The sequence below is a fragment of the Mandrillus leucophaeus genome, unplaced genomic scaffold, assembly GCF_000951045.1.
Source record: "Mandrillus leucophaeus isolate KB7577 unplaced genomic scaffold, Mleu.le_1.0 Scaffold68, whole genome shotgun sequence".
Taxonomy (NCBI): domain Eukaryota; kingdom Metazoa; phylum Chordata; class Mammalia; order Primates; family Cercopithecidae; genus Mandrillus; species Mandrillus leucophaeus.
In genome coordinates, this window is record NW_012107363.1 from 2,610,791 (window position 1) to 2,622,985 (window position 12,195).

General features: G+C 47.4%; 1 protein-coding gene across 2 annotated transcripts in view; it reads right to left on the reverse strand.

Annotated features, from left to right (window-relative positions):
• Positions 1-12,195, reverse strand: part of AFAP1 (actin filament associated protein 1) — a 137,083-nt gene that overhangs the window by 70,071 nt on the left and 54,817 nt on the right. For both annotated transcript variants that reach the window (XM_012002172.1, XM_012002171.1), the window contains 2 exons: positions 8,002-8,097; positions 4,939-5,020 (listed from right to left, as the gene is read on the reverse strand). In XM_012002172.1, coding sequence (XP_011857562.1) covers positions 4,939-5,020; positions 8,002-8,097 — 178 coding nt within the window. The remainder of the gene's footprint in view (positions 1-4,938; positions 5,021-8,001; positions 8,098-12,195) is intronic.

Sequence of the window (12,195 nt, forward strand, 5' to 3'; positions counted from 1 at the left end):
AACCCCAGCGCCCAGACCCTTTCCCCTTCATCTCCAACATGAGTCCCTCAACCTGCTGTCTGCAACCCTCTGGAGATCACAAACCCTTTCAGAAGGTGATGAGTCAAGGACTCCTTCCCACCCTCCTACCCCAGGGACAAATGAACCCACACACATCCCGCGGGAGAAAGGCAGAGGAAGAGCGGCCAGGGACACAAGACGACACACCTTGGCCTAACTCCTAAACCCTTCCTCTAAAAACACACACACTCACACAGGCAGTCCCCTCATCCTTCCCAACCTCCGCCTCTCTCTGCGGGGGAACGGGCAGTGGTCCTCCTTCCACCTCCACCCTGCTGCCCCCACCACAGCCAAACACATGAGGGTGGCAGAACATACCCCTGTGTCTCCTGCCCCGGGCCTTGCCCTCCCATGCTCCACCCTCCCGCTTAGGTCCTGGTCCTATAGCGTTAGTGTCCCTCTAAGAAGAGACTGCACGGGCACAGAAGAAAGGCTGTGTGAAGGCCGTCGGAGGGGAGCCGACTTTGAGAAGACAGCCCTCACCAGGCACCAACCCTGGCGACACCTGGGTCTTGGACGTGCAGCCTCCAGGACCATCTGAATGCATGTTGTTTCAGCCACCCAGTCTGTGGTATTCTGTGATGGCAGCACAAACTGACTAACAACACAGTCCCAGCATTTCTGTGTTATTTTAAACAAATCAGACTTAGGCCTCATGAGTATTAGAAACAAAGAACCCAGGAATGCCACGCCCACCCCTCCTTCCACTCTCCCAACATGTACACACCCTGTTTTAAAATAAAGCGTTGAGACTCGCTTTCGATCCCTGAGTCTGAGGACGCAGCACTTCCCAGCTACCATCAGACAGGGAGCGTGCGGCTGGGACAGCTGTTATCACTTCAGTGTCACTTCAACCAAACCAAGAGCCACAGCAACAGTGGTCGGCCCCTCCCAGCTGTTTCTGAAGACCCAGAAGACAATGTTTCACCACAGCCCCATTCCCGTGAGCTTCACAAAGAATAACCTGCTGCCAGGACAGCCCGAGTGCCCGGGGCACCCTGAGCAAGGCTGGAGGAACAAGAGGCATCCCCCCCAGACAATGCAGGCCCCTCACAATGCGCCCCCCAGACAATGCGGCCCCCACAGACAATGTAGCCCCCCGACAATGCGCCACCTCCCCCACAATGCGGCCCCCCCGACAATGCACCACCCCCCCACAATGCAGCCCCCCCACAATGCGGCCCACCGTGGCGAGCTGGGGTGTCAGACGAACGCCCAACTCGACCGACAAAGTGCTTGTTCGACTCTGACTACAAAGAAATGAGATTATAATTAAAACTGGGAATTCCTTGAATACTCCCTGATTCGTTTTTTACTAAGACAGATGTACGGTAATCCTGGGGAGAAAAAGCCCAAGTACATGGGAACGTGAGGAGAAAACCGTCAAGAACAACTTGTTGCTGCGAATCAAACAAAAGGCAGAGATGAGCAGAGATCACAGAACCGGGAAGAAAACCTCAGCACGCCGAACGCTCACCCTCTGCCGCCAGAGAGTAGAAGAGCTGGAATGTCCGGCACACACTGGCCGGTGAGGTGGGCACACTGGCACAGGCCACTGGAGCAAGGCTAACGCGGGGCACTCTCTACAACCACAGCTATCATAAACCCAGAGAGTCTCCCAGTAACCTATGGAAATAGGAATTCAGGCGCTTTTTATTATTATTATTTAGGCTACCGGGAGGAATAGGGGCATGAGAATTAATACCATCAGACTTTGTATTCAGTGACTTCTATCAACAGACACATTCACAAATGATCACGTCTTACAGATGTGAAGTGGGGCTGAGAAGCCTCACAGCTCCCAGACAGAAGGTCCCAGGACCTCCTGAGCCCGCACTCCTCACACCTGCTGCAGGACCAACCGTACTGTGTCGGTTTATTAGACAGGAGGGATTCCGCCCTGAGGGAAGAAAAAGGCATTCCAGAGTCACTCCCTGTGGCTTTGACCGCATGGAGCCTGGACTGTCTCTTTCTTCATCTGAGATTCTAACACTAAGAAAAACCTGTATGAGTTCAGGATTTTCTCCATGCAGCCCGCAGAGAAATGTGCCTGAGTTACCACATAGCTGGGATAAAGGAGCTTAACTGAAATCTCTCAGTTGCAAATTGGTTAAGAGTGAGAGGCAAGGACAAAAGCTAAGAGAGAAGGTTAGAATGTACTTCAGCCTTAACTTTCTCCAGTAACTACTGAGTGTCTGTATCTGCAAAGCACCATGCCAGACAAAAAGAAAATGTGTAAACCAAGGTCACCACCATTTAATTCCAAAGTATAGAAGGTTGTTCTTGTTAAGAGGAAACAGGAGAATTTTAAATATAGATATACTCGCTCAAAAGTGCATCCAGACACACATATTATTCTGTAGAACCTAATAGGCGCATTGGGAGAAGAAATAGCAAACCAGAAAAGGAACCAAGCAAACCAACGTCTGCTGCCCCTCAGCTTCTAAGCAGGAACATTGAGATTGTATGTTATTTTATTTCAGGGCAAAACTTAAAGATAGCATTCCTGGTTTTGATTACACATAATGTGTGCCCTGTGGAAGACACTGATAATACTTTCCACTGAATAACTTCCGATGGACAGAACCAAAATTACACTCAGATAGGACAGACTCAAAAAACCACATATGGAAAAAGTGGGTATCATGACCTCTGAGAGTGAACTTTGTAATGTCATAACCGTCCCGATTCTCTGAGCCCCGAGACTCTCAGTGGGCTGGATTGCTACTTGGTTTAAGGTGACTTCACCACAGACAGGAAAGACTTGGCTCCCTCCAGGAGTGGGCAGATGGGCTCGGGGGGTCGGATTAGTCAGCTGAGCAGCCAAGGTCACAGGTTCAATGAGCACACAGGCGGTCTGGCTTTGCAGAGGGAGCTCTCCGTCCCCACCACAAGTCCTGCCCTTCACCTCAGTCCACACACTGCTACGGAAATTAAAGTCCAGCCACAGATTGGGGGAATATATGTACAAAACACATCTGATAAAGGACTTGTATTCAGAAAATACAATGAACTCTCAAAACTCAATAAGCACGAATAATCCAATAAAAATATGAGCAAAAGATCCAACAAGACATTTCACCAAAGAAGATACCCTGATGGCACATAAGCATATTAAAAAACGTTCAACACTGTTAGTTATTAGGGAAATGCAAATTAAAACACAACTGCATACACTACACCCCTATTAAAATGGCTCAAATAGAAAGAACAAAACAAACGTGACAATACCGAGGCTGGAGAGAAGGCTATGACCAAACAAGCCACTCCTAGGTATTTACCCGAGGGAAATGAAAACATATGTCCACGCAAACATATGTCCATATGTCTCTGAATGCACAGAACAGATTTTTTTAAACAATCGCCCCAAAGTGGAAACAGCTCAAATGTTCTTCAAGCGGTGAATGGGCTGACTGTGGTCCATCCACACAACACAATGCCGCCAGCAGCAGCAAAGAACCAACGACGGACACCAGCCACAAACACGGACGACTCTCCAACGCAGCTGAGTGAAAGAAACCACACTCAGAAGTCTGCAAACGAGATGCTTCCACGTTACGACATTCTGGTAAAGGACAGGAAACGGAGCAGCAGCTGCCAGGGCCTGGGGCAGAGGCAGAGGCAGAGGCAGACAGGAGAGAAAGAGCAGAGGGAACATGGTGGGGGCTGGGGGGTTAGAGCCATGCTCTAATAGCTGCAGATCTTGATTGTGGTGATGGTTACGTGCCTGCCAGCATTCATCAAAACTCACCAACAGTATGCCAAACAGGGTGAATTTTACAGCATTTAATTTCTATCTCTAGAAAGATCGAGGCTTCGTTATTTGCACATCCACGTTCATGGTAGCATTATTCACACCAGCCAAAAGGTGGAAGCCGCCCACGTGTTCATCGACAGATAAATGGGAAAACAAAATGTGGTCCATCCATCCAATGGAATATTATGCAGTCTTAAAAAGGAAAGAAATTCTGACACAGGCCACATTACAGATGAACCTTGAGCACATGGAACTAAGTGGAATAAGCACTTACAGAAGGACATGGCCTGCAGGACTCCACTTGGATGAGGTCCCTAGAGAAGTCAGATTCATGAGACGGGAAGCAGAATGGGGGTGCCAGGGGTTGGGGAGGAGGGAATGGGGAGTCAGTGTTTAAAGGGGACAGAGCTTCACTCTCGCAAGATGAAAAGAGTTCTGGAGACTGACAGCAGTGATGACAGTACAACGTAAATGTACTTAACGCACTGAACTGTACGCTGTGACACGGTTAATATGGTGTATTTTATATTATGTATATTTTTATATTATGTACTTTTTAAAAATGTTTCAAATGAAGGCAAAATAAAGACATTTTCAGAAAATCTTTTTTAAGAATCTCAGAAATCTGCAGGTCTGGCCTCCTCATTTTAAAGATGGGGAAACTGAGGCTCATCAAGAGGGAATACTTGCTCAAGATCATGGGGCTAAGCAAAGGCAGAGCTTGAATGAGAAAGTGGGTTTCTTGCCTCCTTATCCAAAGTTCTTTTCATTGGACACCAGGTCCCTAAGCAACACACCAGCGGTTCACCAATGCAAATTTGTCTCAGTGCTAGATCGAGTGAAGAAATAACCAGCTGGGCGTCATAAGTTCGAAACATATGCAGGGCAGAAAAAGACAACAGATGGCAACCTCGGCCAAGGTCTGGCAGGATGGAAAAGGAAGACCTGCAGGGTTGATGTTAACCAAAGGGTTTTCCAGGCACTCCCATCGGTATCCTGAGCAATGGTGATGATATCTACACATCTGAATCACCCAGCACATTTTTCGTACAATCAGACTTTACAAACCAGGCTGTGGGGTTTTTTTAAGTGTATATATCTTTGGCACAAGCGGAACTCACCTTGCTCCTTTCCATTGCATGTGCTAATTCCATTCTCCACCACGCCCTCCCCATCCGAGCTGGGTCTCTCTGAAGACAGTTTCTGTAAGGAGAAAAAGGATTAAGTTATTCTTACAGTGGATGTGTGATGGATCAACCAAAAGTTATCTCGAAAGTGAAAGAAAACATGGGCCGAATTCATAGCAATCCAGAAGTAGTTAGAGCTTAACTATAACAAAGACTGGCTGGTTAGGTGGCTACAGCCGCTTTAAAAACATCCAGAGTGGGGAGGGAGGGTCGGGGGGAACCTCACTGAGGCTATAATTATACTAACCTATATATATACTGTCTCATGCCTATTTCATTCAAATCACTTCTTGTAAATGATTTTGAAAAAATATTATGATTCCAAAAATATTTCCCTCACCAAGCCATATTATCCTTGCAGAAGGAAATACTCCATAGTCCATTTAATTTCTTCCTGTCATTCACCAATAATTAATTGGGTGAGTGTCTAGTACGTGCTTGTAACAAATACACTCAGAATGTACACAGAGTGAAAGCAAGGTTACTATCAAAACCCTTGGAAGGGGATGGGGTACTGTCACTATCTCAGTCCTAACCTCTGGCTTTAATGAGCGTGATTAGGATTCCACGTTAGTATCTGAATGAGGTAGAGTGTTTACAGCTAGACCCCTTCCACTGCCACCCAAGAACCTGTGGGGTCACAGTGGAGGGAGTGGCGTCCAAACACTGTCCTCATATCCTGTGTCTTCCACCAGGGCCTGGGAGACTGGGACACATTTGAGATGTGTGGGCAGTTCCCAGGCACAAAGGAACACATGTGTTCAACCTGGAATTCGAGGGGCAATCCCCTAAGAGCTGCAGTGAAGGAATGAGTGCCACTTAGTGGGAAGCTGAGTTCCAGGGATACAATGACCTAGAGCTGGTACCGCCTTGGCTCTCACACCAGGAACAGCCCGGGGAATCCAGGGCAACAGGTCCCGCCGAGTGCTCACGGTACTGCCTTAAAAACCAACATAAGTAAAGCGGAATTGCCAATTCTGGTGTGAGTGCGTGGATGAGGAACTTGGATGCAGTCTGATGGGAAATGAAATCGCATCAACCTTTTGGGAAAGCAATTTGATTTTCAATATGAATCAAAATCTTAAAAAAGAAAAAGAGGTCTATCCTTTGGTCTAGTAATCAGCTTCCAGAAATCTATTCTCAGGTAACAGGCAGAGAATCAGCAAAAATTATGCAAAATACGTCAAGTACTATTTTATTTTAGATGGCCTAAAAAAGGGCAACACGGGACAGGTGCGGTGGCTCACGCCTGTAATCCCAGCACTTTGGGAGGCCGAGGTGGGTGGATCATGAGGTCAGGAACTCGAGACCAGCCTGACAAACACGGTGAAACCCCATCTCTACTAAAAATATAAAAATTAGCTGGGCTTGGTGGTGTGTGCCTGTAATCCCAGCTACTCAGGAGGCTGAGAGAGGAGAATCGCTTGAACCCAGGAGGTGGAGGCTGCAGCGATCCAGGATCGCACCATTGCACTCCAGCCTGGACAACAAGAGCAAAACTCCATTTCACAAAATAAAAAAAAAAAAAAGGACAAAACAAGTACTGGGGGGCAGTTACCTAAGTGATAGTGGAGTCGTACAAATTTGACATTAAAGCTAATGATAATGAGAAAATGTAAAAACGCTTGTGGCTTAAGAGTTGTTAAAAACCTGGAAATTTGCTAATAATATAAAGGTTCAGTGAAAAAAAAGCAGTATAAGAAATTTTATGCATAAGCTTATCCAAGCCGTAAGAGAAACCCTTGAACTCAGGAAACAGTGTTTAATATATCAGTAGTGTTAAGAGGAGCTGCATTCTCTATGTGCAGTTGTAATGAGTGACTTTTTTCATCCCGTTTATGTTTCTATGAGCTTTCTGAATTTTCTAAAGTGAGCAGATACTGGTTTTATAGTCAGGGAAAAAAACAGCCTGTTCCATTACGGTGTGAGGATGAGGACTGTGATGTTTAATTTTATGTGTCAATGTGGGAGGCATTTGGGGATTAGATTAACGTTTAAATTAGGGAGCTCTGAGGAAGCAGCCTGTCCTCTGTAATGTGGGTGGGCCTCATCCAATCAGTTGGGGCCCTCGATGGAACAAAAACACTGTCCTCCCTGAGCCAGTGAAATCTCCCTAAATTCCTGCGGACGCCTTCACACTTCACCTGCACCATCGGCTCTCCTGGGTCTCCACCTGTGGGCCACACTGCAGGTTTCAGACTTGCAGCCTCCATCATTACGTGAACCAATGCCTTCTAAGAAATATGCTTCTACGTACATACATCCCATTAATTCTGTTCCTCTGGAGAATCCTGACTCATATGAGGACAGGCAAGAAGGGATCTGTCTCTTCACTGGCAGGAGGCTAGAGGGAGGGCTCAGAAAGCCCCGGGAACACAAGCTACCAGCAGAAGGTCTCATGGCAGGAAGTCAGGGTTCTCCAAGGAAACAATATCCGTTAGATTCAGACAAACAAAGTGCAAGCAGAGCAGGGCCTGTGGCGTAACGGTGATGGGCTCCATACATTTCTGGCAAAAAGAGGTGTACAGATGACAGGCCATCCCCGCCCACTGCGGTGCTCCTCTGCCTTCCAACAAGCAACAAGAGTGCAAAGCAAAGGGAGATGGAGACACATCCTGGTCTGCTGGGAAGAGACCTTTGTGAGGGTACATTTATGAAGCACCTGCTGTATTCCAGAAGTAGACAGGCATGCCTTCAGACTTCAGCTCTGCCATTTACTAGCTATGTGACTTTGAACAAGGCCCTCACGCCTTTAAATCCGTTTTTTCATCTGTAGCTGCGAATAACAATACTAACTACACAGTCTGTAAAATGACTAATTCAAGCTTACACAAAGCAGGCAGTTAAGAAGATGGGAAGCACAATTGCATTTTTTCTTTCTTTCTTTTTTTTTTAAGTGGAAGTGCTGAAATTCTCAGAGAATGTTATCAAACTCTGAAGGAGACCCCAAACCACTGCGAGGTCACAGTCCCCACCCAGCAAGAGCAACGCCCTTACCTTCTCCAGTTCCGCCTTGTGCACCGGGGAGCTCGGTGGAGGAGGACACTCTGAATCCGCGGGGCCACTACAACCACTATAGGCTTCTTTGATCACCTATAAAAAGCAGAGACACTTTGTGAGTATGACCGAGGGCAGAGACACCTAAAAGCTTGAACTGTGAGTTGTACAGACAGAGCCACAGGGCACGGTAGGGAAATTGATGGACTCAAAGCACCCGGCTCTGAGTTCCAGGATGTCAGGTATGCATTTGTTCAGTTACCCACGCATTCATTCACCCAAAGTCTATCAACGCTGGCACCGACACAGGGTGTGGAACATGCATCTACGTTTCCTGCTGGTGTGGAGTTTCATTCCATGTAATTTATTTATCACCATGAAAAATAAGGGTCACCAAAAGAACGACGGCAACATGAGGCAGCAGTAAGTGCCACCAAGAATACAAGATGGTGGGTGGTTACTTTGGATCAAGAGACCGGGGAGCCTTATGCAATGACGTTGAAGGGTCCAGCCTGTGAACAAGCGGTGGGGAAGGGCTCTGGGCAGCAGGAACAGCTGGTGAAAAAGCCCTGTGGTGGATGTGAAGAGTTTGGGAATAACCCAGAGTGCAAACTGGCAGGAGGAGAGAGAGAGAACGTGGTAGGAGATGAGGCAGGAGGCCAGTAGGAGCCTTCAGGCCCAGGAGAAGACAGGCCCTGGGAGCATTTCAAGGAAAGGAGGGACCGGATTCAAGAGCACTGACTAGGACCTGCCGCCTGGGATTCATCCTGGCTTTAACCTTGGACAAATCAATTAACTGCTCTGTGCTTCAGCTTCCTCATCTGAGAAGTGTAGGTGCAACAGTGCCTACCTTCTGAAGGTTAAATGCGCCAAGACGGGGCCTAAAGCATAACCAGCACTCAATTGTTAAAAGGCTGTAGAAAGCACTCTAGTTGCTGTGAGAAGAAATAATTATACAGGAACAACAACAAAAAAGCATAGGGAAATCCGTGAGAGGCCGTTGCTGTAGCTGTGCAGGCGGCAGCAGGGGCTGGAGTGACCACAGTGAAGATGGAAGGAAGGAAAGGGAGTCAGGAGGTACCCGAGGGAGAATCGCCAGGCCCAGCTGGATCGGACATGGGGCTTGAAGGAAAGAGCTGACTCCAAGGTGACTCCTGGATTCTTAGCAACCGGGTGGTACTATTTACTCAGAGGAAGACTGGACAGAGAAATAGGCTGGGTGGAAAGAAGCCAGTTTGAAGTCAATAGCAAACTTCTAGTCAGGGCTAGAAAACTGGGAGCCACTGGCAAAAAGATGATGCTCACAGCCTTGGACTGGATGAGTTTACCAGGGAAGATAGCAAGACAGAGAAGAACAGAGATCAGGAAGAAGGACCCGGAGCCCGTCGGCGTTAAGGAGTAGAGTTAAAGGAGAGAAGCTGGTAAAAGATGCTGAGCTGGAAGGCATGGAAAAGCAGGCAGAAAACCAGGAGCGCACAGTCTCCAAGGAGAGGGAGAAGACGGCTCCATGGAGGGAGATGAGCCCAGAGAGACAGAGAGACAGACAGACAGACAGACAGACAGAGACAGCTGTGACTCCCTAAGGGAAGCAGAGAGACTGGGAGAGACTGGGAGTGGGGAACCGGGTGGAGGAGGAGATGAGCAAAGGAAGGCGTTTCCAAAGTGTTCCTTCTCCTGCTGAAGGATGCTTCCATTTTAACAAAAGGCAGAGTGAGGATGTGGAGGGAAGAGAGAGAAGGCAGAGAGGCCAGCACAGCCTGTCTGAGAGAATCCACTTTCTCAGTAAGACTATCTGTTACCAGGCCAGGCGCACACTGGCTCATGCCTGTAATCCCAACACTTTGGGAGACCGAGGTGGGCGGATCACCTGAGGTCGGGAGTTTGAGACCAGTCTGACCAACATGGAGAAGCCCTGTCTCTACCAAAAATACAAAATTAGCCAGGTGTGGTAGTGCAAGCCTGTAATCTCAGCAACTCAGGAGGCTGAGGCAGGAGAATCGCTTGAACCCGAGAGGCGGAGGTTGTGGTAAGCCAAGATCGCACCATTGCACTGCAGCCAGGGCGACAAGAGCGAAACGCCATCTCCAAAAATATATATATATATATCTGTTATCAGTTGTGTGGCCTTGGGGAAAAGTATTTAATCTCTCGGAGCTTCAGTTTCCTCCCTAGCAAGGGAATGAGTGTCAAGATTACCTGTCTTGCAGGACTATGGTTCAACTGAGACAGTGAGATCTGCTATGGAAGAAGTCTAAGCCAGCATGTGGCATGTGCACGTTCAAACCATGAAAGCAACACTGTTATTACTGTGAGCGTTTTGATGACCTACGATAAGAGCTCAGAAAATGATTGTGGACTAGACTTTCAGACGCAGGGATGGTGAGCCTGCAGTTCAGAATTCCATGCACGAGGGCTTTCCCAGCTGTCCCCTGCGTACAGTCACTACGTGTTTCTCCAACTCCTACTGAGCTCCTCAGCGTCCAGGCCCACTGTGGTCAGGGGGGACGTGCAGCAAATCAGACAGACAAGGTTCCAGCGCTTGCGAAACTTACATTCTTAAAACTGAAAAGTTAGCAGGCAGATTTTTCAAAATGTCTTCTATTCTTTCTAGGACTAAGCTGCAATTTCGGTTAAACCAAAGCTGCTTCTGGGCAAAGAAGAAACACCAAAGTCCCAGATATGTGTGTAGTCATTTTGCAATTGGGCCCCCACAGACAGATCCAAATTCCCTCAGCTTGTGCTGGCGCTGGGATGAAATCCAAGGCCTGACAAGAGACCAGGATAGTGTTTCCAGCCATTTTGCTCCTCAGCGGTTTTATACAACAGAGTGATGTCCACAGTTGAGACTACAAAAGAGAAAAAGAAACGAAAGAAGAAACCCAGAGAGCTCGCTGTCACGACTCCTCTCTGCTAATGCCGAGGTGTGAAGCACTGAGCAAGCCTGAGCCTCAGTGCGGTGATCTGTGTGTCGGATCTCTCTTGTTTCTCTCGCTTTCATGCTGACTGCTTTTTTGGGCTTTACTCCCTCATCTACCCTAAGGTGATTATTAGGTCTCCAAATGACAAGGCAAATTTTTATTTGATTTGAGAACAAGACTTTTTCTTTTCCCTAGGGAAGGCAGGTTCATACAATGGAAAACTCCTAAGCTTCTGCGTCAAACCCACCTGGGTTCAAACCCCAGGTGGACCACTTGCTGTTTATGTGAAGCTGAGCAATTTATTCTCAGAGCTTTGCTTCCTTCCTCAATAACGCGCACAGAATAATACCTCAGGGGCTCACTGTGAAAACTAAACGTTAAAACAAATGTGAAGTATCCAGCCCAGCATCTCTCCCCTAACAGGCACTACGGAAACCTGAACTCTTCCCACGATTCTATTTAATAGTGTTAAATCAACGAAAATGTGCTTCAATTATACAAACGCACCTGAACTCGACATGTTCTTCATTTTACACTAAAAGGCTGTACCCTATAAAACATAACCTGCCAAAACCCATGATCTCTGGCAAATGTTTTTATTTAAAAAAAAACGGTTGTCTTCTCTTTTTTCCAGCAGGGGAAGGATCTACAAACTTCTTTGGCAGCACTACTCCAATTATTCCCTGCAGCCTCTCGGGTGGGGCGGACAGGCTGGCTGTGTGGATGGTGTCTTCTGGAGGAGTTGTGCTTTTTTTGATACAGCTAAATAGAACTCGTCTTTCAAGATTCAGCTGAGTCTCAGGAAGCCTGCGCTGGCCCTTCTGTGTGGTCCATGAGGCACGGCTCCGGCTCCACACATGCCCACAGAGGTCTGTGTCTCCTACTAAGCTATGCTTGTGTTCATAGGAGGGGCTGGGCCTTGCTTTTGTCGCTGTTCCCAATGCCTCCTTCAAAATAGCAACCAAAAGTTTGATTAAAGGGAAAACAATGAGGGAATGAAGAAAGAAACTGGAATTAAGATTTCTATGAAGAAAAAAAAAAAAAAAGAAGGAAAGAAAAACAGAAGGAAAGAAACTTAGGCCATTACTAAAATAAGTAGCCTCATGACCAAGCTTCCCCAGTCCTCGGCACTGGCTTCTAAAATCCTCAAGAGGAAAAAGTATAGTGTTTTTTAAAGGCACGTAGATAAAAGCCATCTGGCACATATACACTTCCCCACTCAGCCCTACCCTAACACACACACCCTGGCTAAGCTCCTGGCAGACTCGCCTGGTCC